General features: G+C 38.3%; 1 protein-coding gene across 2 annotated transcripts in view; it reads left to right on the top strand.

The window, feature by feature from the left end:
- The window catches only part of fhod3b (formin homology 2 domain containing 3b), a 403,456-nt gene extending 380,447 nt beyond the window's left edge, over positions 1 to 23,009 (top strand). The window contains exons 24-29 of one of the 2 annotated variants that reach the window (XM_049480538.1): positions 10,816 to 11,006; positions 12,052 to 12,244; positions 12,842 to 12,865; positions 15,416 to 15,596; positions 18,671 to 18,832; positions 19,637 to 23,009. In XM_049480538.1, the coding sequence (XP_049336495.1) occupies positions 10,816 to 11,006; positions 12,052 to 12,244; positions 12,842 to 12,865; positions 15,416 to 15,596; positions 18,671 to 18,832; positions 19,637 to 19,719 (834 nt within the window). In that variant the 3' untranslated portion in view covers positions 19,720 to 23,009. The remainder of the gene's footprint in view (positions 1 to 10,815; positions 11,007 to 12,051; positions 12,245 to 12,841; positions 12,866 to 15,415; positions 15,597 to 18,670; positions 18,833 to 19,636) is intronic. The other variant, XM_049480537.1, reaches the window with a different exon arrangement.
- Positions 23,010 to 26,387: the final 3,378 nt, after the last annotated feature.

Genomic DNA, 26,387 nt, shown 5'->3' with positions numbered 1-26,387 from the left:
GGCTCTACAGTGATAAAATAACTATTTTCAATTTATTCTATTTATCGCTATTTTCCAACCTAAATGGACAGAAGACAGGAACCTTTCACCCTATCAACACACAAATTTATACACATATATAGACTGATAATCTGATCTTGATTGCAAATTTTCAGCCAAATCGGACATGTTTTGCCTCTACAACGGCTGGAAAACTACAGCGATTTTGTAGGCCTCAATCCTGTATTATCGCTTTTTTCAAATCTAAATGGACAGAAGTCAGGAACCTTTGACCCTATCGACACAGAAATTGACATACATATATAGACTGATATTGTGATCTTGATTGCAAATTTTGAGCCAAATCAGATATTTTTTGCCTCTAATATGGCCAAAGAGCAACAGCCATTTTGTAGGCCATAAGCCTGTATTATCGCTTTTGTCAAGCCTAAATGGACAGAAGTCAGGAACCTTTGACCCTATCAACACACAAATTTACATACATGTATATACAGACTCCTTGATCATGAGTACCAATTTGGAGCCCAATCAGACTTTTCTTCTCTTTTTAATAAATAGAAACACACTGATAGGGAATGTTCTGTCTTTCTGATAGAGTGATAGATTTCCAGCAGGTTATATGTGGTCTCTTGCTGCGCTCTGGTGGTCATTTGGTGAAACAGCTACAGGTGAATTATTCTAAATTAAAGCTCTGCTGAACTTATTCAATCTTGCTTGTCTTGCTTAATTGAACATATTTATCCTTCTTGGTCATGATGGTCAGCCGCCTGGGTCATTCTTGTTTATGCTCCACCCACTTAATTTTTTTTTAAATTTGCATAATATGCAAAACCTACTTTTGAGATCTTGTCCTTGGATCCTTGACTAATCATGACATGTTTGGTGTCAAACAGTTCAGCAGAGCTTACTCCTCAATAATTATTAAAAAAATCTTTACATTTATAAACAATATGGCCGCCATATGCAAATGAGTTCTACCATGGTGCAGTAAAATGTCTTTAACACTTATAACTTTTGAATGCTTAACCTGACACTAATACCACTTCAGTCCTTTGATCATTACATGATTCTCAGATACCCTGTCAGTTTAAGTAGACATACAACCCCAGGGGGCGGGGCAAATGCTCGATAGCTGTTTCTCTAGAACCATACAAGCTATCAAGGTCATCCTAGCCAATTATCATCTATGGCCCATGCACTAATGGTACACCAAATGAAAATTTGATATGGACACTTTTGTGGTCACTATTAGCCAATCACATTCCAGCAAGCTTTTAACAGGCGTAATGTTAATCATGTCAAAACTTATATACTATATACGGGTTATTTATATGCCCTTTTTATGCCTTGTGTTTTTTCAATTTAAGAACTGAATTTGTTTCACCAAATGCCCACTAGAGTGCAGTAAGACACCACATAAAACCTGATGAACACTACAGCTCAATTTATCAATGCTTTTCAACTACTTTACTCACACCACTCATCTAGCATTGCCATTATGGTCTTTATGGTCACGCTGGTCACCCAGCTTGGTTATGCTGGCCATCCAGCTTGGTCATGCTGGCCATTCACATTGGTCATTATGGTCCTGCTGGTCATTCAGCTTTGTCCTCATAGTAATGGTGGTCTTCCAGCTTGGTCATACTGGCCAACCACCTTTGCCATGCTGGTCATCCAGTTTGGTCATTATGGTCTTCCAGCTTGGTCAATATGGTCAACAAGTTTGTCATCCAGATTAGTCATGCTGGTAATCTAGCTTGGTCTTCACAGTCATGCTGGTCATCCTCATCCAGTTTGGCGATGCCGGTCAACCGGCAACATGTTTTAAGCCTAACTGGCCTCCAGGGGTCTCTTTGCCTGTAATGCTCGAACCCCGTAAATCGCCGCTTGCGGCTATATTTATTATTCTTATTCTATTTCTGCCATAGAAGTGATTGGGCAGAAGAAACCGTAAGGCCTACAGGGCTGAGACTTGGTCATATGGTAGTACTTCTCACCGCTACTCAGATTCAAAACATGAGCCCGATCGGCCTCAAGGGGGCGCTATGGCGAAGGTCAACGCGTTTGGCCTCGTAACTCCTACACCCTGATAGCTAGAGCAAAAATTCTTGCATTATATGATTCCTTGGTTAATGGCAAATCAAAAAGGTCAATAGAACCACTAAGCTCCGCCCACTTTGATTTTTTGCTATTTAGCATAATATGCAAAACCTACTTTTGAGAACTTGTCCTAGGGTCATTGACCAATCCTGTCATATTTGGTGTCAAACAACTCAGCAGAGTCCCAACCTCAATAATTATCGAAAAAATTGTGAAATTTGTAAACAATATGGCCGCCATATGCACATTAATCTTACCGTGGCACACCCAAATTTACTCTAACAGCTGTAACTTTTGAATGCTTAAACCTACACTAATGCCACTTTACAACTTTGATGCCAACATGATTCTGAGGTAGCCCGTCAATCTGTGTAGACATACGCCCCCAGGGGGCGGAGCCAAAGCTAAAAATCTGTTTCTAGGGAACCGTACAAGCTATGAAGCTCTCCTTTGACATGTATCATCTATGGCCTATGTCCTAATGTTTTACAGAAGGAAAATTTGATATGCAAATTTTTGCGATCGTTATTAGCCAATCAGTTTCCAGCAAGCTTTTGACATGCTAAACAATGACCAATCAGGACGATACTTATACCCTACATGTATCTCAGGGCCTTCTATCATCCATTAAAATATGGCGTTGATTGGCCTCAAGGGGGCGCTATAGCAGAAAATCAGTTATATCTAAAGGTACAAGTGGCCTAGGCTTGTTATTCTTTTTTAGTTGTATACTTTGCTGTAGCCTTTACAACTTTGTAATTACATATGTTTACCAAAAATGCAAACATTTTCATCAGTGGCCAAAAGAGTAAAAATTGCTCTTTTCGAACTTGTCTTTAAGTCCTTAATCAATCAAAACAAATTTGGTCTTGATGCAATCTTGAGACCCTGTAGGTAAATAATTATCAAAAAAATCTTGACATTTTAACTATTTGAGGCCCATAATCCTTGATCAAACATGTACGTGAAAGCCTTTTCAGAGTTATTTGGCCAAAACTCTGTCAAAGTTTAAAACATGCCAAAACTGTTGAAGCTACTAATTAACAATGCCATTTGAAGCACATTTGCCAAGTATGAGCCAAATAAGTCTTCAGTAGGCTCTACAGTGAAAAAATAACTATTTTCAATTTATTCTATTTATCGCTATTTTCCAACCTAAATGGACAGAAGACAGGAACCTTTCACCCTATCAACACACAAATTTATACACATATATAGACTTATAATCTGATCTTGATTGCAAATTTTCAGCCAAATCGGACATGTTTTCCCTCTACAACGGCTGTAAAACTACAGCGATTTTGTAGGCCTCAAGCCTGTATTATCGCTTTTTTCAAACCTAAATGGACATAAGTCAGGAACCTTTGAGCCTATCGACACAGAAATTGACATACATATATAGACTGATATTCTGATCTTGATTGCAAATTTTGAGCCAAATCAGATATTTTTTGCCTCTAATATGGCCAAAGAGCAACAGCCATTTTGTAGGCCATAAGCCTGTATTATCGCTTTTTTCAAACCTAAATGGACAGAAGTCAGGAACCTTTGACCCTATCAACACACAAATTTACACACACATATATATGCAGACCACTTGATCATGAGTACCAATTTGGAGTCCAATCAGACTTTTCTTCTCTTTTTAATAAATAGAAACACACTGATAGGGAATGTTCTGTCTTACTTATAGAGTGATAGATTTCCAGCAGGTTATATGTGGTCTCTTGCTGCGCTCTGGTGGTCATTTGGTGAAACAGCTACATTTGAATTATTCTAAATTAAAGCTCTGCTGAACTTATTTAATCTTTTTTGACTTGCTTAATTGAACATATTTATCCTTCTTGGTCATGCTAGTCAGCCACCTGGGTCATTCTTATTAATGCTCCACCCACTAATTTTTTTTTTAATTTGCATAATATGCAAAACCTACTTTTGAGATCTTGTCTTTGCCTCCTTGACCAATCATGACATGTTTGGTGTCAAACAGTTCAGCAGAGCTTACTCCTCAATAATTATAAAATAAATCTTTACATTTATAAACAATATGGCCGCCATATGCAAATGAGTTCTACCATGGTGCAGTAAAATGTCTTTAACACTTATAACTTTTGAATGCTTAACCTGACACTAATACCACTTCAGTCCTTTGATCATTACATGATTCTCAGATACCCTGTCAGTTTAAGTAGACATACACCCCCCCAGGGGGCGGGGCCAATGCTCGATAGCTGTTTCTCTAGAACCATACAAGCTATCAAGGTCATCCTAGCCAATTATCATCTATGGCCCATGCACTAATGGTACACCAAATGAAAATTTGATATGGACACTTTTGTGGTCACTATTAGCCAATCACATTCCAGCAAGCTTTTAACAGGTGGAATGTTAATCAGGTCAAAACTTATATACTATATACGGGTTATTTATATGCCCTTTTTATGCCTTGTGTTTTTTTCAATTTAAGAACTGAATTTGTTTCACCAAATGCGCACTAGAGTGCAGTAAGACACCACATAAAACCTGATGAACACTACAGCTCAATTTATCAATGCTTTTCAACTAGTTTACTCACACCACTCATCTAGCATTGCCATTATGGTCTTTATGGTCACGCTGGTCACCCAGCTTGGTTATGCTGGCCATCCAGCTTGGTCATGCTGGCCATTCACATTGGTCATTATGGTCCTGCTGGTCATTCAGCTTTGTCCTCATAGTAATGGTGGTCTTCCAGCTTGGTCATACTGGCCAACCACCTTTGCCATGCTGGTCATCCAGTTTGGTCATTATGGTCTTCCAGCTTGGTCAATATGGTCAACAAGTTTGTCATCCAGATTAGTCATGCTGGTAATCTAGCTTGGTCTTCACGGTCATGCTGGTCATCCTCATCCAGTTTGGCGATGCCGGTCAACCGGCAACATGTTTTAAGCCTAACTGGCCTCCAGGGGTCTCTTTGCCTGTAACGCTCGAACCCCGTAAATCGCCGCCTGCGGCTATATTTAGGGTTCAAGCACCGAAGGTGCGTAGAACCCTATTGTTTTTGCTAAGATTTTTCTTATTAGGGTTCAAGCACCGAAGGTGCGTAGAACCCTATTGTTTTTGCTAAGATTTTTCTTATTATTATTATTATTCTTTTTCTCCTGAAAAAACAGTTGTGCAGCCTAAACCGTAAGTCATAGAGAAATGAAACTTGGTAGGTAGATGTAGGATCAGTGCATCTCGGTGGACAACAAAAATGGCACCGATTGGTCAAGTGGTGGCGCTATAAACAAGGAAATTCATTTTTCACAATTTTCTCAATAACTCAAAAACCATAAGACCTACATTCAAAATTCTTTTTTTGATGGATTCCTTGGGTCAATACCAACAACTTTCCAATTTGGACCATGCACTTCCGTCTATATAGATTTTTTGCTAATTTGCATAATATGCAAAACCTACTTTTGCAAACTAGTCCTAGGAATTTTGACCAATCCTGGCATGTTTGGTATCAAAACACTCATGAGAGCATGCGCTTCAATATTCATTAAGAAAAAGTTGAAATATGTAAACAATATGGCCGCCATATGCAAATTAGTCCTTCCGGATATATGCCCCATTCACTTCAAGAGGTAAATTTGGAGCACTGTTTCTCAGCAACCGTGCAACCTAGCAAGTTGAAACTTTGCATGCAGAATCTATCATACAGCCTCTAAAGGATGTTCAAAGGGCAACTTAATCAATCAACATGGCTGAACACCATCAGCCAATCAGCATTCAGCAGACATTTTGGCAGGCTGAATGTTGCCCAATCTGGATGATATTTGGCAGTTATGTTCAGGTGGAGACACTGTAGTGACCTGCAAAGTGCTGAAACAATCCGCCCACTGGGGGGCGCTGTTCCAAAAAAACGAGTATATGTCAATCATGCTGTACTATTTTGACATCTAATTGTTTTTGCCATATTTAGTACAGTGGCTCTGACAAATTTCTCAATACAACTATGTTTAAAAAGTGCTTTGTTCATTCATAATTGCTAATTGTTTGAAAATAGCTATATTGAAACTACTCTCTGGATATTTGGCCTATCACCTCCATTTCAGTCTTGCTGCACACTGTAGAGTCTCTAGGTTAATGTTCATTAAAAACATTTGTGAAAATTTCACATACAATACTCTCCAGGCATCAAGCAATCTGTGCGTCCTTGGAATTTCTAACCTAAATTGCTGTAACTCTGCAGTATTTGCTGTAATCTCACAATGTTAAAGACCTCTGTACAATATCACTCTGATGAAGCGCCATTTAATACAGAACTAGATTAAGAATAACTTGACATTACATGTCATATCAGAACATTCACTCCTTTGTGCCTCTTCTCAACATTAATAACAGGTGAAAGACTTTTGATCATTTCTAAATGTGACAGAATGTCTCCAATTGTGTTAGACCTTCTTACACATCACCATCCTATGCTCTAGTAGGCACCATTGTGCTAGTTGGTGCTTGATGAAGCGCCATTTAATTCAGAACTAGATTTATAATAACTTCGTAATTACATGTCATATCAGAACATTCACTCCTTTGTGTTAATTTAAACTTGTTTGGTCAAACATTTCAGCTTGTTCTGCAAAGGTTCAAAGGTCAATCTGAATACCACTTTGTGAACATTCTGGTTGAAGCCACCTGATCAATACCAATAACATGTAGACACCTTTTGACTAGTTCTAACTCACTTAATGAATATCCTACAAAGTTCACTAGATTTACATGTGAATTTAAGCACTGATCAGGTTGAAAGGCCTCTGCTCAACATTAATAACAGGTGAAAAACTTGATAATTTCTAAATGTGACAGGGCATCTTCAATCATATTAGACCTTCTTACACATCACCATTCAATGCTCCAGTAGGCACCATTGTGCAAGTTGGTGCTTGAACCCGATGATTGCCGCTTGCGGCTATATTTATTATTATTATTCTTTTTCTCCTGTAAAAACAGTTGTGCAGCCTAAACCGTAAGTCATAGAGAAATGAAACTTGGTAGGTAGATGTAGGATCAGTGCATCTCGGTGGACAACAAAAATGGCACCGATTGGTCAAGTGGTGGCGCTATAAACAAGGAAATTCATTTTTCACAATTTTCTCAATAACTCAAAAACCATAAGACCTACATTCAAAATTCTTTGTTTGATGGATTCCTTGGGTCAATACCTACAACTTTCCAATTTGGACCATGCACTTCCGTCTATATAGATTTTTTGCTAATTTGCATAATATGCAAAACATACTTTTGCGAACTAGTCCTAGGAATTTTGATCAATCCTGGCATGTTTGGTATCAAAACACTCGTGAGAGCATGGCCTTCAATATTCATTAAGAAAAAGTTGAAATTTGTAAACAATATGGCCACCATATGCAAATTAGTCCTTCCGGATATATGCCCCATTCACTTCAATTGTTAAATTTGGAACACTGTTTCTCAGCAACCGTGCAACCTAGCAAGCTGAAACTTTGCATGCAGAATCTGTCATACAGCCTCTAAAGGATGTTCAAAGGGCAACTTAATCAATCAACATGGCTGAACACCATCAGCCAATCAGCATTCAGCAGACATTTTGGCAGGCTGAATGTTGCCCAATCTGGATGACACTTGGCAGTTATGTTCAGGTGGAGACGCTGTAGTGACCTGCAAATTGCTGAAACAATCCGACCACTGGGGGGCGCTGTTCCAACAAATCGAATACATGTCAATCATACTATACTATTTTGACATCTAAATGTTTGTGCCATATTTAGTACAGTGGCTCTGACAAATTTGTCAATACAACTATGTTTAAAAAGTGCTTTGTTTATTCAGAACTGCTAATTGTTTGAAAATAGCAATATTGATACTAGTCTCTGGATATTTGGCCTATCACCGCCATTTCAGACTTGTTGCACACTGTAGAGTCTCTAGGTTAAGATTCAATAAAAACATTTGTGAAAATTTCACATACAATAGTGTCCAGGCATCAAGCAGTCTGAGCGTCCTTGAAATTTTCAACCTAAATTGCTGTAACTCTGCAGTATTTGCTGTAATCTCACAATGTCAAAGACCTCTGTACAATATCACTCTGATGAAGCGCCATTTAATACAGAACTAGATTTAGAATATATTTGTAATTACATGTCATATCAGAACATGCACTCCTTTGTGCCTCTTCTCAACATTAATAACAGGTGAAAGACTTTTGATAATTTCTCAATGTGACAGAGTGTCTCCAATTGTGTTACACCTTCTTACACATCACCATCCTATGCTCTAGTAGGCACCATTGTGCCAGTTGCTGTTTGATGAAGCGCCATTTAATTCAGAACTAGATTTAGAATAACTTTGTAATTACATGTCATGTCAGACAATGAACTCATTTGTGTTAATGTAAACTTGTTTGGTAAAACATTTCAGCTTGTTTTGCAAAGGTCAAAAGGTCAATCTGAACACCACTTTGTAAACATTCTGGTTGAAACCACCTGATCAATACCAATAACATGTAGACACATTTTGACTAGATCTAACTCACTTGATGAATATCCTACAAACTTCACTAGATTGACATTACAATTACAATTTACAATTTAAGCACTGATCACGTTGAAAGGCTTCTGCTCAACATTAATAACAGGTGAAAATTTTTTAATAATCTCTAAATGTGACAGGGCATCTCCAATCATATTAGCCCTTTTTACACATCACCATTCAGTTCTCTAGTATGCACCATTGTGCCAGTTGGTGTTTGAACCCGATGATTGCCGCTTGCGGCTATATTTATTATTATTATTATTCTTTTTCTCCTGAAAAAACAGTTGTGCAGCCTAAACCGTAAGTCATAGAGAAATGAAACTTGGTAGGTAGATGTAGGATCAGTGCATCTCGGTGGACAACAAAAATGGCACCGATTGGTCAAGTGGTGGCGCTATAAACAAGGAAATTCATTTTTCACAATTTTCTCAATAACTCAAAAACCATAAGACCTACATTCAAAATTCTTTTTTGATGGATTCCTTGGGTCAATACCAACAACTTTCCAATTTGGACCATGCACTTCCGTCTATATAGATTTTTTGCTAATTTGCATAATATGCAAAACCTACTTTTGCAAACTAGTCCTAGGAATTTTGACCAATCCTGGCATGTTTGGTATCAAAACACTCGTGAGAGCATGCGCTTCAATATTCATTAAGAAAAAGTTGAAATATGTAAACAATATGGCCGCCATATGCAAATTAGTCCTTCCGGATATATGCCCCATTCACTTCAAGAGGTAAATTTGGAGCACTGTTTCTCAGCAACCGTGCAACCTAGCAAGTTGAAACTTTGCATGTAGAATCTATCATACAGCCTCTAAAGGATGTTCAAAGGGCAACTTAATCAATCAACATGGCTGAACACCATCAGCCAATCAGCATTCAGCAGACATTTTGGCAGGCTGAATGTTGCCCAATCTGGATGATATTTGGCAGTTATGTTCAGGTGGAGACACTGTAGTGACCTGCAAAGTGCTGAAACAATCCGCCCACTGGGGGGCGCTGTTCCAAAAAAACGAGTATATGTCAATCATGCTGTACTATTTTGACATCTAATTGTTTTTGCCATATTTAGTACAGTGGCTCTGACAAATTTCTCAATACAACTATGTTTAAAAAGTGCTTTGTTCATTCATAATTGCTAATTGTTTGAAAATAGCTATATTGAAACTACTCTCTGGATATTTGGCCTATCACCTCCATTTCAGTCTTGCTGCACACTGTAGAGTCTCTAGGTAAATGTTCATTAAAAACATTTGTGAAAATTTCACATACAATACTCTCCAGGCATCAAGCAATCTGTGCGTCCTTGGAATTTCTAACCTAAATTGCTGTAACTCTGCAGTATTTGCTGTAATCTCACAATGTTAAAGACCTCTGTACAATATCACTCTGATGAAGCGCAATTTAATACAGAACTAGATTAAGAATAACTTGACATTACATGTCATATCAGAACATTCACTCCTTTGTGCCTCTTCTCAACATTAATAACAGGTGAAAGACTTTTGATCATTTTAAATGTGACAGAATGTCTCCAATTGTGTTAGACCTTCTTACACATCACCATCCTATGCTCTAGTAGGCACCATTGTGCTAGTTGGTGCTTGATGAAGCGCCATTTAATTCAGAACTAGATTTATAATAACTTCGTAATTACATGTCACATCAGAACATTCACTCCTTTGTGTTAATTTAAACTTGTTTGGTCAAACATTTCAGCTTGTTCTGCAAAGGTTCAAAGGTCAATCTGAATACCACTTTGTGAACATTCTGGTTGAAGCCACCTGATCAATACCAATAACATGTAGACACCTTTTGACTAGTTCTAACTCACTTAATGAATATCCTACAAAGTTCACTAGATTTACATGTGAATTTAAGCACTGATCAGGTTGAAAGGCCTCTGCTCAACATTAATAACAGGTGAAAAACTTGATAATTTCTAAATGTGACAGGGCATCTCCAATCATATTAGACCTTCTTACACATCACCATTCAATGCTCCAGTAGGCACCATTGTGCAAGTTGGTGCTTGAACCCGATGATTGCCGCTTGCGGCTATATTTCTATTTGTTAATGTAAAGCAAAGGAACACTTTCTGGGTCATTTCAGGGGAATAATTGTATTTCAGGGTGATTTTCTGAGAAAACTTTTGCCCTGCCTTATTCAGGTGGACTTTGACCAGCTGCAGGACAACCTGTGTCAGATGGAGCGACGCTGCAAAGCATCTTGGGACCACCTGAAGGTCATTGCTAAGCACGAGATGAAGCCGGCACTGAAACAGCGCATGACGGACTTCCTGAAGGACTGCGCTGAGCGGATCATCATCTTGAAGATCGTCCACCGACGCATCATCAACAGGTTCAGCACCAGAACTTCTACTGACCTGAACCGCCTAAGAATTCTAAATGAATTTCACACAGTGTATCACCACTAGTTTACAGAATTATTATGATTCTGATTCACAAGACCCAAATTTGATTAAGTTTCTGATTTGATTCAATATGGATTAATATAGGAATATTTCAGTTACAGTTACAGGTTTATTTCAGATATGAGATTTTCCAAGAATAAATGTTGTAATAGAGGAACTACCATTACTAAAATATTAGTGTTTACATGAAGAATTAACCCAATACATTACATTAATGTTTCATTATTATAATTAATCATGCCACATAACACAACAACAGAGTACAGATAGTGTAAACATACACTTCCAGAAAACTTTAGTGTCAGAAAAGAGCTTAAAAAGGGTTTGAATTTATTATAAAAAAATGTTTGGATATATATTTTTATATATATATATATATATATATATATATATATATATATATATATATATATATATATATATATATATATATATTTACTTTCAACTGCCCCCACATTTAAGGTGGAACAGAAAACATTTTCTTGCTAAATGTGAATTATTATAAATGAGACATATCTTGTTTAACTAGTCTAGCAGGCCTTATTAACAGAGTAAAAAAGTAAGATGTGTGGCTAACGTTAGCTTAGCTTCTCTAAAACTACATCATGAAATTAAAATTGCTGGTCCAGGGCTGCAAAATTTAAGGTGGAACTCGAGAACTCGAAAAAGCGAACGCTAACATGTTTGCTAGACGCGAGTATCATAATTTTACTGGCACATCAGCTAGTCTAACAGGATTTAGTAACACTGAGTGAAAGTAAAAGATGTAGCTAGTGTTGGCTTAGCTTCTCTAAAACTACAGCATGTTTTGGAGCTGTTGGTCTGAAGCTGCAGCTGCTCTCCAGCTCTGCAGATGGATGAGGTTTAGACGTTTAGAAGGAAAAACAGGCTAATTATAAAGATCAATTTCGGGTTTATATCAATCGATATCGGATCATTTAAAAGACAGAGCTCTGCCCTGTTCTCCTGCAGGTTCCACGCATTCCTGCTGTTCCTGGGCCACCCACCGTACGCTGTGCGGGAGGTGAGTGTCCATCGCTTCTGTAAGATCCTGAGCGAGTTTGCGCTGGAGTATCGCACGACCAGAGAGAGAGTACTGCAGCAGAAGCAAAAAAGAGCCAATCACAGAGAGAGGAACAAAACCCGCGGAAAAATGATCACCGACGTAAGTGCACTGAGCAATGTACTAAACCACGTGTGCTAATAAAAGTGTACACAGAACAGAGCGTATATATTAACAACAGAACAGGAAAAAGCACATATTGTTTCTAATATTTTCTGCCTTTAAAATTCAGGGTTAGATCTAAAGTGGCAAATATGAGCCCTTTAATGTTAAAATTATAGTAATTAGCTCCTTGTTCATGATATCCGTTTAGTTTTAAATGGTAGAATAGTATTTAAACAGGAGAAGTATTTTACTTAAAAAGCAAAGGAGACTTGTCTGTATATTTCCATTTTTCTACAATAAACAGGTTTTAGGCAGTAAAGGCTTCATTACTGTTACTGGGTAGTAGGACCTTTTTATCTGTCCGTGGTACTGAAACATTTGATATTGTTTTGTGTCAAAAAGTGTTTTTAGTGTAAAAATTAATAAACATTTGTAAATTATGATTTTGCTAAATACGTCCATATGAAACCTTTGATTTTTGGAGCGCCCTCTGGTGTCTGACAAACCTAGAAAAGATTCTCTGGTATTAGTACTAAACTTCCAGTTTAATACCCTGATTTAGGTGTTCATCCTTTTCATTCTGTATTTCTGTAGAGTGAGGATGAAGAAGATGGTGAGGTATGAAGATGTGTGTGCGCCAGGGTTGAGGGTTGTGTGCGTTTGTACGCATGTACAGTTGTGTGTATTTTAACAGGAAAACTAACCTGACCAAAAACTTAACCTGAGTGGTCTTTATTTTCGGTAATACATATGTGATATCACAACACTATTCTGTGATTAATAACTGTCATTAATCGAACTTGCTCTTCTTAAGAGGAACGATTTTATAGTGGATATGTAAATGTAAATAAAATGATGAATGTAAAAATGTAAAATGCTATTATATTTATATTAGTTAATTAAAATACTAGTATACACGTATATGTTTGAGGGGAGATAATGCCAACGTTGGGCGCTGGAATAAAGAACGCATAATTGGAAAGGGATTTCTGAATTTAAAACAGGCACATCACGCGGTCAGCAGGACATATCGACCAAATGAGTCGTAGGCGTGGAGTTCGCAGCCCTGCACCGCGTATATATGTGCGATACCCGTGCGTAAAGGTTCTTACACACTGAACGCGGTACACCGCGCTGTATTCCGCTGTGCCGCCGCTCAGCTGGACGCTGGCCAGTTGTTGTTGCGTTGGGCTGCTGCTGACGCCAAGCGTCTCCTGCTGATAATAGGCGGAGTTTTCTAAAACCCATCACCTCTGCGAGCGGTGTTTTGTAGTTTTGAGTCTCTACAGCCTCGGTGGATCTGTATCTGTTTCTCAGCCTCAGAACAAAGCTCTGATTCTTCTCTTCCTCATGTTATCTCTATATGAGTGTAGGGAAGTGATGTACAGCTGAGGGGATTCACTAATCGCTATTATTAGTCTCTCGCGCACGTTTATTGTTGTTTGGACTACAGTTTCTCTCTAGTCGCGTGAGTTCACGTCATGCGTTTTCTGCCGAGGTACCGCTTGCCGCGAGGTCAAAGTTGAACCATGTTGAACTTTGCCCGCGGTAAGCGGTAGCGCGGTGGAGGCGTGGTTATGGGCGGGGAAACGCACCGCTTTCCGCTCTGCTCCGCGGCAGCGACGCACCGCTCTACCGCTCTAGACACTATTGAATCCTATGGGGGTCAGCGTACCGCGCCGCACCTACCGCGTGCAGTGTGTAAGCACCTTAACGCAGCGCAGCGGGTCTACGAGCGCCAGGTTTACCAGCAGGGCAGGGGCGGGGCAGATAACGGTGGAAATTGGGTTAAAACTTGGTGACATGATAATTTTCATTACAAAAAAATTATAACGTGTTACTGATTCCGAATTATTATTATATATTATATAATATAATTTTATTATTATATTATATTATATTATATTATAATTATTATATTATATTATATTATATTATATTATATTATATTATATTATATTATATTATATTATATTATTATTATATTATAGTAATTATATACACATAAAACACACATGATAAATGTGGAATCAGTAATTCGTTATCGTTTTTTTTTTTTTTAGCAAAAACACTAATAAAGGTACAGCACGTATCAGTTTTTGCACATTAACTTTTTGCATATTGAAGGACAGGAAATTTCATCCAATTTCACCAGAAGTCAAAAATCCAGCATGATATTAACAATGAGTGTTGCATATTGGTGTGATAAAAATGAGAAATGAAATCAGAATTTAATTTTGTATCAGTTGTAGCATGAAATCTTTATTTGTTTTGCTTTACATTAATTTGTACATCCCGAGATGTAATTATTCTGCATGCCCACGTTGATGAGCCCCAATACTGTAACTAATGCTGTTATAGTGGAGATAAGTACAGTAATGATCACATCACAAATAATTGTATTTGTGATGTGATCATTACTGTACTTATCTCCACTATAACAGCATAATTCCAGTTAATAGACCCAGATCACAATAACAATGTTTTTTCTACCGGTGTCCTGCTCCTGAATGGGCAGCAGTGGTACTGCTAGAGGACCTTGGTAAAAATAAAATCTTTCACAAAAGTTCCTGAGTTAATTCAGCGTATCAGTCAGTCTTTAGGTGGCGGTTTTAGTCAGCCGTTTCTAAATAACACCCCTATGAAATACATAGACTCTGGTTTCTTTACACTGGTGGAGAAAAGAACTGGATTTCAATCCAATTCCGCCATAACTAACAGAAATATAGCCATTTTATTTACTGTTCAAACACCAGTCTCCTGTGTTTAAATAAAATCATGATGATGCTAAAATACTGGAGAATCTGATGAAAATACACATTTTATTTAGGGGAATATTTGTTGCTGCACAACTCTCTGCAGCATGTTTATTTTCCCACCATTTCACTGACATGCGTTTTAGCTCGAGAATGTTCTTAGGATTCTGGTAAAACAATGAGTTAGGAATTAGGCAGTATTTTTATTTTCATTTAGTGTAATAGGTTTCTGTGATTTAATTCACCACCACTCTATTCTGACTGGGAAAAATCTAGATCTAAAACTCAATGTTTCACACCAAACCCACTGAAACCAATTTGAAGAACTCAACATTTTCTGGAGACTCATCCTACACCATGTTTGTTTTAGGAGTAGTGGGGTTTATTAAATATCTGCATTTCTCTTTCACAGACTGGCAAGTTTGCGGGTTCATCGGTGGAGGGGCAGGAGGCTCCGCCCCAGGGGCTGGGGCACGCTGAGGACGTGACAGAGCATGAGCAGATGACTGCAGTACTGCGCAACAGCCTGCAGGGCAGTGATAGCACCACATCTCTACTGCCCGGACTCCGCACGCGCACCAGAGCCAACCGAGGTGCTTACAACTCTAGATTTAGACCCAGTCCTCTCAGTGGTTCTTCTTAGGCTTTCAGAAAAAAAAATTAAATCCTAGTTATATGTAGGGTACTACTGAGTAAGTTGGCCATTTTTTGTCAGAATTGTGAAAAAGAAATGAAGTGTGATTTCTTGGCACTATAAAGTCCAACAATGCATCATCATTTATAGTAAAAATGTAAGTTTATACTCCGCCCACACACTGAACTGAAAAGTGGATTAAAGTTTGTGAAGCTCTGAGCTGATCATATAGTAATCTATAACTGCTACGCTGTTTGCAAACATAACATTCACAGAAATTAAATACAGGGGAATTATGGGAAATTAATTATGGGAGTCTAGCGCCTTGCAGTGTTGCCAGGTGTTTCATGGTAATTGCTATGTTTGAGTTTGAAATTGGCTGGAGAAAACGCTAAGCCTTAACAGAGGGACGAAACTACCAGTTGTAAAGACTTTATGATCAGTGTTGTAGATACTGCATCTAACATGCAGAGGCAGAGCTAGTCTTGCTGATGAAACTGGAATAATCAGTGATGCTTGTAGACATTATGTGAGTAGTTTTATCTTTCATTGCTTGCAACATTTACATTTAAGACATTTACGTCACAGAGTTGCTTTAAGGTTTCCTGCTTAGTCCTAACAGCTAATGTTTCAAACCAACAGACTAGCAACATGCAGCTATCTGAAACAATCATTTATATACACCATGGCCCAAATTATTATGCAAGTGATATTTTTCTCAGATTTTCCTAAATGGTCAATGCAAATTACATTTAGTATAATTTTAAGTCATGACTCATTGATTATAAATCCAATTTTATTGAACAAACCTCCCAATAATAACAGTATTTTTTTATATAAAAAACTAAAAAATGCACTGTTCCACATTATTATGCACGACAGAGTTTCAAAACTTTTATAGATTGTAAGAACTGCAAATGGTGTTTTTTTTTCATTTGCAGCATTAAGTGCTATTTTAATCAAAGACTAACAGGCCTAACAGGCCAAGTTACATGTTAACAGTGGGAACCTTCTTTGATATCACCTTCACATTTGCATCCATTATAGAGTTTCTGCTTAAATTTCATTGCATGATGTCAGATTAGCCTCCCAAAGCTGCTGTTTTGATGTAAACTACCTTCACCCTCATACATCTTTTGCTTGATGATACTCCAAAGGTTCTCTATAGGGTTGATGTCAGGGGAAGATGGTGGCCACACCAAGAGTTTCTCTTCTTTTATGCCCATAGCAGCCAATGACACAGAGGTATTTGTTTGCAATTTGTACCATGGAGGAAAGTGATCAGTCAGAATGGGACCCTAAAGGTGCCTACCAGCTCTCTCCCTATGACTCCACCCCCAAAACATGACTCCACCACCTCCTTGCCTTGTTGGGATGTGGTGGCCATCCACTACTCATCCGTAAACAAGACTGTTTGAAAATTAATCTTTATGTATGTCTGGGCCCACGGCAACCGTTCCTGCCTGTGAGCTCTGGTTCAACTGCAACTGCAGCTTCAAGCCTCTGGAGGATCCCTGTTTGCTGCTTTGTAATGGCATTTTAGCAGCTGCTTTCTTAATCCGATAAATATGTGTGGCAGAAACCTTCCTCATTTTGTCTTGAACAAACCCAACTGTGCTCTGAATTAGCCAAAATTCTCTTCACAGTATGCTGATTACACTTCAGTTCATATGAAATATCTAATAGGGGTGTGCCGAGATACTAATATCACGAGACGAGACGAGATACGATACTGGGTTCACGAGACGAGAGGAGACGAGATTTAAAAATAAATCTTAAAGAAAACGTCAAAAATAAAAAAATGACTTGAAAACTAGAGTTTTATATAACAAAATCATGTAACACAAATTTAACAGACTGGGTTCTCTCACACATTGATTCTATAAAAAATAGAAATAAGAATAAGAATAAAAAATAAAAATTAATAAAATATAAAAAACTTTTCTAGGTCTTATATAATGCAAACAATAAGTGCAAACCACAACCAGTCATATAAAGCATATGGTTTGTGTGTTTTTTCCTCCTAAATCTCTTGTAATTTAACTATTCATAACCATAACCAGTCATATTAAGACTATGCTTGAAGTGCAAACAGAGACAGAACATTTTTTTAATACAGTACAGAGCTAAGGGATTAGTACAGCTGCCTATTAAAAAAACAGTCACGTGTAGGATTTACTTACAGTATTTATATATGGTTTGTTTCTTGTTGGTCACTCTGTTACCGTTTATTGTTTCCACTGGAGCCGAAATGCAGCCAGATATACAACTTAAAAAGCGGGTATGCATCCTATGCGACGCATAGGGGCGCTGCACTACAGGGGGCGCCAAATGAAAGCCCCAAATAAATTTTCTCTCAGGAGAAACAGCCAATCAGCTTGCTGGTTTTGCAGAGCGCGGTGGGATAGTAATGACAAAATGTATCTCCTCCACTCCGGGGGCGCTGATACTACGTTTGCATACACCACAAACAGAACGTAGTTGCACTCCTGCTATGTTGCCAGATCCCGCTTAAAAAGTCCACACTAAATTATTTTTTTCCGCGAGACAGGTTAAAGCTTGACGAGAAATATTGTCACGTTTTAATCTCGCGTGCCACAAGATTTCGTCACACCCCTAATATCTAATGTTTTCATACCTTGTCCTAGGCATTGCATATTGTTTGAAACCTGTGGCCTGCTTAATAATGTGAAACAGTGCATTTTGAGGTTTTTTTTTAATGACTGTTATCATTTGGAGGTTTTTTACATTGGCTATTTAGGAAAATCGAAGAAAAATATCACTTGCTTAATAATTTGAAACATTGTTCCATTCAATAACCCGCATTCAGTAACCATATAACAACATCCTTGCAGTTACCTGGCGACCAGACAATCAAATACTTAACAACTATTTAGCAATAACCCAGAGGCCACCCAGATTTACAGCAGCCCCAAAGGTGATGAGGTACCTGCTGCAGCAGAAAACTGAATGGAATTAAGAATTTACTGTACATGTTACTACAGAACTGAGCTGAGGTGTGTGTTGGTACAGGCCGCATGGCGCTGTGGTCCTCAGCTAATGAGGATGCGCAGAACGGCATGGAGGATACAGCCGACGAGATCATGGAGCGAATTGTGAAGTCAGCGACTCAGGGCCCGGGTCAGCACAGCCAACCGCGAGAGAGGAGGCGGTCCCGAGCCAACCGCAAATCCTGTGAGTAAAATCCGCCCACAGGTCCCCATTCAGCACCTAACAGCACTAACAAACCAGTGACACAGACCAGTACCAGCACCTAGTACCATGAACCCAGTACCAGCATTCAGTACAATCTCTCAGTACCAGCATTCAGTACCATCTCTCAGGACCAGCATTCAGTACAATCTCTCAGTACCAGCATTCAGTCCATTCTCTCAGTACCAGCATTCAGTACAATCTCTCAGTACCAGCATTCAGTCCATTCTCTCAGTACCAGCATTCAGTACAATCTCTCAGTACCAGCATTCAGTACAATCTCTCAGTACCAGCATTCAGTACAATCTCTCAGTACCAGCATTCAGTACAATCTCTCAGTACCAGCATTCAGTACAATCTCTCAGTACCAGCATTCAGTCCATTCTCTCAGTACCAGCATTCAGTACAATCTCTCAGTACCAGCATTCAGTACAATCTCTCTAACTTGGCCTTAGCATTTATTTGTTCACCAAAAGCCTGTCTGTCTGTAAATTTTACTCACATGTAATTAGAGTAACATTGCTGAGGTAAATGTTTTGTGCTTTGTTGGTTTGTCTACTGGAATGTTAAGTGTTTAATAAATATTTCTTTAAGCTGTAGGTTTATTATTGCTTTTGAAAAGCAAGACAAATATGCATTAAATTACATTTAATAATATATTTAATATATTTGTCAGTTGAGCTCACCTTCTAGTCTATTCATATCGACACAAGATTTTGTGTAATGCAGTATTATAAACATGTCATTGATCAGTATTATTACTGGACCCTCTTTGTCTCTCCACAGTGAGAAGAACACTGAAGAGTGGGCTGACCCCCGAGGAGGCGCAGGCACTCGGACTGGCCAGCGGCTCAGAAATGCAAGTCTGACCCTATAAAAGACTATCGCAGCTCAGGGTGTCAATACACACGCGCACACACACACACACACACACCTGAACCTGGACTGGACTCTGCAGCCTGAGAGACAAGACAAGCACAGCCGGCTGCCATCAATCTTCTCCTGCACAACGTGCTTAAAACACACACACACACTCTGTTAGCCGTGTAACTGAAGGACCGAGCGCCAGAGATGACCCTGCGTTTATAACCACTGTGGCCTTCAGAGTGAACCCAAAGAGCTGTGCTAAGCGAGGCTGTGCTCTTGCGCCCCCTGCTGGAGATCACAGGCACACTCTATTGATTTGTAGCACCTTCAGGACTAAAGGGGAATTTACAATCCACCATATTTCAAAAATCTCTGCAGAATTCATTCAGATTCACGGTTCAGTGTAAAATGGTTCAGTAGCCATAACACCTACACATCTTTTGACCAAAACGGTTTATATTAATAATATAAAACATAATAATTAATAATAATAAAACGTAATACAAGCTAATACACATTTGTTTGGGGATTATTTGCTGCCACACAACACCCTGTAGGGTGTAGTGCATGCATCCCACCACCACCACTTATAGATGGGGAAGGTTTTAGAAACAAAATCCTCTCAGGACTCTGAAATGTGTTTATACTCACTCAGAAATACATTCATAATTAGATTTTACTGCAGTTATCTGATTATTCAGATGCAGTCATGTAAAAAGTTAAACAGTGTACTCAGGTTTTCTAGATCTAAAAATCTGATCAAGGGAGCTGTATTTTGACCTCCTTTAGGCCCTATCTAAAGATGTTTTTACCTTTAACATCTATTACTTTTGTACTTCACTATTGTAAGTCGCTTTGGTCAAAAGCCTCTGCCAAATGTAATGTAATGTATTTTACCACAATAATCAGATTCCTCAGCTCATGCATACTATTAACTGGAGTATTCTGGGATGAGGAAGTGTGGTAGTGGATATATGCAAGCTTATTGGCCGGTTACAAAACAAAACAAAAACATTTTGTCTGACTGATATCTGTTTTACCATTATCTGATAACCCAAGTTCATATAAATGCACTATCAGGTATCAGGCAGTGTATTTGTAAATTTTAGGTGTTCTAGTAAGATATTCTATCCCCATTCACAATTAAACTTTCAGACTGAGTCTGAATCTGATCCCACACTGAATGACTGTTTGTATTATGCAGAGATTTTTGAAAATCGCGTGGCTTCACCCTTTAATAACCAGTAGAACCTGTGGAGCACACCTTTATAAACCACTGAGGAGGAAACCGCTCCTTCTCCCTGCACTGCTGTGGTATTATTATTACTATTTTTTTTTTTTATCAGACCTGCATGTTTTATGTCAAATAAACAGAGTTCACAGAACCGGCGGTGTAGACTGATCCAGAGCTGGAACGTGGCCAGTACTGCAGAACACACACTGCTGACCCCAAGAACCTGCAGGCCATGCTGAACATGCTAAATGTGTGTCTAAACAAGAGATTTATTCCAGACGGTTTTAATTTAATTCTTACAATAGAATTAAAGAGGCAGACAAGGTAAGGGATAAACCAGGAAACTCACTTATTGTACTAGTGCATTAAAAAAATAGAGTATCATTGAAAGGTTACTTTATTTTAGTAATTAAGTTCAAAATGTGAAACTCATATGTAGATGTATTACACACAATGTGATCTATTTAGCCATTTATTTATTTAATTGTTAATAATTATGGCTTACAGCCAATGAAAACCCAAAAGGCAGTATCTCATGAAATTAGAATATTATTATTATAAAACCAATTGGTACTTTTGGCTGTGTGAAGTCCTGTTGGAAAATGAAATCTGCATCTCCATAAAAGTTGTCAGTAGAGGGAAAACAAAACTGCACTGACTTTAGACTTGATAATAAAACACAGTGGATCAACACCAGCAGATGACATGTCTCTCCAAACCATCACTGACCATCAGTAAATTTTACATTTCATTTGTAAATCAAGGGAGCAGAGTCTGGAGGAAGAGTGGAGAGACACACAGTCCAAACTGCTCGAGGTCTAGTGTGAAGTTTCCACCAATCAGTGATGGTTTGGAGAGACATGTCATCTGCTGGTGTTGATTACATTTTTCAGCAGGACTTGGCACACTGCTCACACTGCCAAAACTATTAATTGGTCTTATATAGTATTAAAGTTTTCGGAGATTTTTGGGTTTGTGTAAGCCATAATCATCAACAATAAAAGAATCATATCTATGTAATATATTGAACTGAGTTACTGAAATAAAGTAACTTTTCAATGATATTCTATTTTGAGATGCACTAGTAGAAGTCAATGGGAAGATACAGCAGACAGAGAATAGGACAGATAATACCCGTTTACTGCTTTAACCCATTACACATATAAGGGATATGATGGTTCAGTGCATGACTAGTAAAGAAATAAGCTTCAGGCCAGACTTACACACGGTATAGTGACACAATTCAGTATTGTGCCTTTAGAAATCAGAGAGGGCGTGGTCTCAGCACAACAGCGATGTTGGAACACATCTCAGCATTTCTCCAGCAGAACTTATCCCCACAGCGGTACTACACCCACCACCACACGGTCCAGTAGCACCTCTAGCACCTTATTATGTGTAACATGGAGGAATTTGGAGGAATTTCAAGTATTAACATAAAGTATGCATTTTTTTTGTCTTGTCGCCTTCTCAGATTACTGAGTACTGTAATAATTTGGAACATGAGAGGCTGCGCAAGAAAACGAATGCTGTACAATTGTGTAAATGACACTTTAGTTTTTATTTTTGTGTCTGTGTTTTGTTTGTATTTTGTATAGAATAGTGTATTATAGATCAGAAGCAGTGTTATTCTGTGAAAAGTGTAATTTAAGAAAATTAAAGCAAGTCATGCATGATGCAATAAATAAAAACACATTTAAAACAGACATTTCTTTAGGCTTTATGATATAGAATGATGCAGGAGATCATGTGACTTGGGTTTGGAGACTCAGTGAATTCTACTTTTTGTGGCTTCAGTGTTTTTACTCTCCGCACACACTTGAAGTGGCCGCCGAGGGCCTGCGCCTCTCCTGCTCAAACGCCTTCGGTATCGCTTACCGTCCGCAGAAGAATCTGGAACATTTCACCCCACTGCTGCAAGTGCCATAACATGTGGGTATGGAATGAGAGAACCTAGAATGTGAATCTGTCTTGTTAATACCCACAGCAAAAATAGAAGTGTATACTGTATACAAATCTTGCAATAAAAAGCTTTTATGAAGCATCCAGAGAAACAAAGAGTGTGTGTCTGAAACTTTTTTTAAGCTTAGTTTCGGGAAAGGTTGGAAAGGTTTGGAAACCTTACAAGATTTACCATGTTGCCAAATGTATTTGCTCACCCATTCAAATCATTGAACTCAGGTTCCAATCAGCCTCATGACCACAGGTATTAACTGTAAAAAAACTAAACTTCAAATACTTCTCATTAATGTGATTTTTAAATCAGCTGAACAAGAAATATTGAATTGCACGGTTAACTATAGCACACTAATCGTCTTAACTAAAATGATTAAGTTTCTTGTTAAAAGTTGGCCTGAATATGTTTTGGCAAAATGTACAAATTGTAGTTGAACTCTAGTTGGGGCCAAGCCAACTACTCTGCACATGCTCAGTTTGACTCTTTAGTTTAACGGGGTCTACTGAGCAATTCTGCAGGGGGGTTTCACCTGATGTTGGTCACACTATTTGCATATTGGACATATCCTCCCATCCCTCAAGTGTGAAGACATTCTCCACAGGCTGCTGTTGCTTCTCTTGGGATTTACAGGTCCTTCTCAAAAAATTTGCATAGTGTGATAAAGTTCGTTATTTTCCATAATGAAATGATAAAAATTAAACTTTCATATATTTTAGATTCATTGCACACCAACTGAAATATTTCAAGTCTTTTATTGTTTTAATACTGATGATTTTGGCATACAGCTCATGAAAACCCAAAATTCCTATCTCACAAAATTAGCATATGATGAAAAGGTTCTCTAAACGAGCTATTAACCTAATCATCTAAATCAACGAATTAACTCTGAACACCTGCAAAAGATTCCTGAGGCTTTTAAAAACTCCCAGCCTGGTTCATTACTCAAAACCGCAATCATGGGTAAGACTGCCGACCTGACTGCTGTCCAGAAGGACATCATTGACACCCTCAAGCAAGAGGTGTAAGACACAGAAATAAATTTCTGAACGAATAGGCTGTTCCCAGAGTGCTGCATCAAGGCACCTCAGTGGGAAGTCTGTGGGAAGGAAAAAGTGTGGCAGAAAACGCTGCACATCGAGAAGAGGTGACCGGACCCTGAGGAAGATTGTGGAGAAGGGCCGATTCCAGACCTTGGGGGACCTGCGGAAGCAGTGGACTGAGTCTGGAGTAAAAACATCCAGAGCCACCGTGCACAGGCGTGCGCAGGAAATGGGCTACAGGTGCCGCATTCCCCAGGTCAAGCCACTTTTGAACCAGAAGAAGTGCCTGACCTGGGCTACAGAGAAGCAGCACTGGACTGTTGCTCAGTTTTTGCATGTATTTCGGAAATCAAGGTGCCAGAGTCTGGAGGAAGACTGGGGAGAAGGAAATGCCAAAATGCCTGAAGTCCAGTGTCATGTACCCACAGTCAGTTATGGTCTGGGGTACCATGTCAGCTTCTGGTGTTGGTCCACTGTGTTTTATCAAGGTCAGGGTCAATGCAGCTAGCTATCAGGAGATTTTGGAGCACTTCATGCTTCCATCTGCTGAAAAGCTTTATGGAGATGAAGATTTCATTTTTCAGCAGGACCTGGCACCTGCTCACAGTGCCAAAACCACGGGTAAATGGTTTACTGACCATGGTATTACTGTGCTCAATTGGCCTGCCAACTCTCCTGACCTGAACCCCATAGAAAATCTGTGGGATATTGTGAAGAGAAAGTTGAGAGACGCAAGACCCAACACTCTGCATGAGCTTAAGGCCGCTATAGAAGCATCCTGGGCCTCCATAACACCTCAGCAGTGCCACAGGCTGATTGCCTTCATGCCACGCCGCATTGAAGCAGTCATTTCTGCAAAAGGATTCCCGACCAAGTATTGAGTGCATAACTGAACATAATTATTTGAAGCTTGACTTTTTTTTGTAATAAAAACACTTTTCTTTTATTGGTCGGGTGAAATATGCTATTTTTTTTGTTTGTTTGTTTTCTTTACTTTTTTACCAAAATCATCAATATTAAAACAATAAAAGGCTTGAACTACTGCAGTTGTGTGTAATGAATCTAAAATATATGAAAGTCTAATGTTTATCAGTACATTACAGAAAATAAGAAACTCACAATATGCTATTTTTTTGAGAAGGACCTGTACATATATGTTATATAACAGTTAACTGTCTGGTCTCAGTGTTGAAGTCTATAGCAAGTTTCTATGTTTTGTGTTGCTCATTGTGACTGTATATGCTGGCTGTGTTTAGCTGGTCATATTTGCAGTACTGCAAGCTTACATGACTGACAATAAGACATATATGTAATAGTCACAAGTTCTTAGTTGCTCCATTAAGTGAACTAAAATTATAGTGTTGTGCTCATTATGTGTTTGATTTATGTAAAACGTGATTGACACATGGTAATTGTTCTTGCTGATCTTATAGGACTGTCAGCAGATCTTACAATCTGCATTTCATAGAACCTAAATAAGGCCAACTAACACATGATTTAAGTTAGACTTATTAAAATTTTATGCATATGAAAAATGAATTATCTGAACTAAAAATGTATAGTCGGCACAGTTTTCTTTTCTTTTTTTTCCACAACAAAAGGTTGAGTTGGCCTCAGAACTCAAAAATCGAGTGCATTAAGTTGCCTGAAATTATTTTGTATTTTTAATTATTTTTATTTTTTAAAGTGTATAAAAGCAGCACCTAGACATGCAGACGTTAATGAAAGAATGTTTTTTTCTTAGGAGCTCAGTGACATATTAAATCCTGTGGATTAGAAATGGGATGTCACTCAAGTTCATTTGCATGTGGCAGATGAGTGAATACGTTTGGCAGTATAGTGTGTTATCTAGGGATGTCAATCCTTTAAATAAAAATATTGGATTAAATCACACCTCTCCTCGTTAAGACTTAGCACTATTATAAATATAATTTACTTTTGTCAATCAAATGCTGATTCTTTTTACATGCATGTTATTAAAAGCTGTCAACCACTTAAATATGAATTATAAACATGATGAATTTGTTAAAATGCTGGTTGTTCTTTGTATGTTTAGGAGTAGGACAATAATAATAGGCCTGGAAGACTAGAGTTTTTTTTTTTTTTTTTTTTTTTAAACCATATTTTATCTCAGGGTAATTTTGATGCTTTTTTAAAATGAGAATAGTGTTACATGCTGAGTTACTGAGGTTAACTGAGAGGAATTGAAGGCTAATGTAGCTCCATATTCCACATTCAACGAGCTGTTTTAATATCGTTACCACAGACAGCCCTAATTTTAACCATTAAAAAAAATTCTAAGAAAATCTAATCTACTCTAAGAAAAATTTAGAAACCTGAAGTTTGTAAATTATGCAGATGTTAGATAAGACATTAATGATGCATGCTAAAGTTCTGGCATCTCCTGACACGAGAACTTATTCGTTACAGGTTGGAGCT

Source organism: Astyanax mexicanus, chromosome 6 (assembly GCF_023375975.1).
Source record: "Astyanax mexicanus isolate ESR-SI-001 chromosome 6, AstMex3_surface, whole genome shotgun sequence".
NCBI classification, from domain to species: domain Eukaryota; kingdom Metazoa; phylum Chordata; class Actinopteri; order Characiformes; family Acestrorhamphidae; genus Astyanax; species Astyanax mexicanus.
Note: the sequence above shows the minus strand (reverse complement) of the source record. Positions and strands in the feature narration are given on the sequence as shown.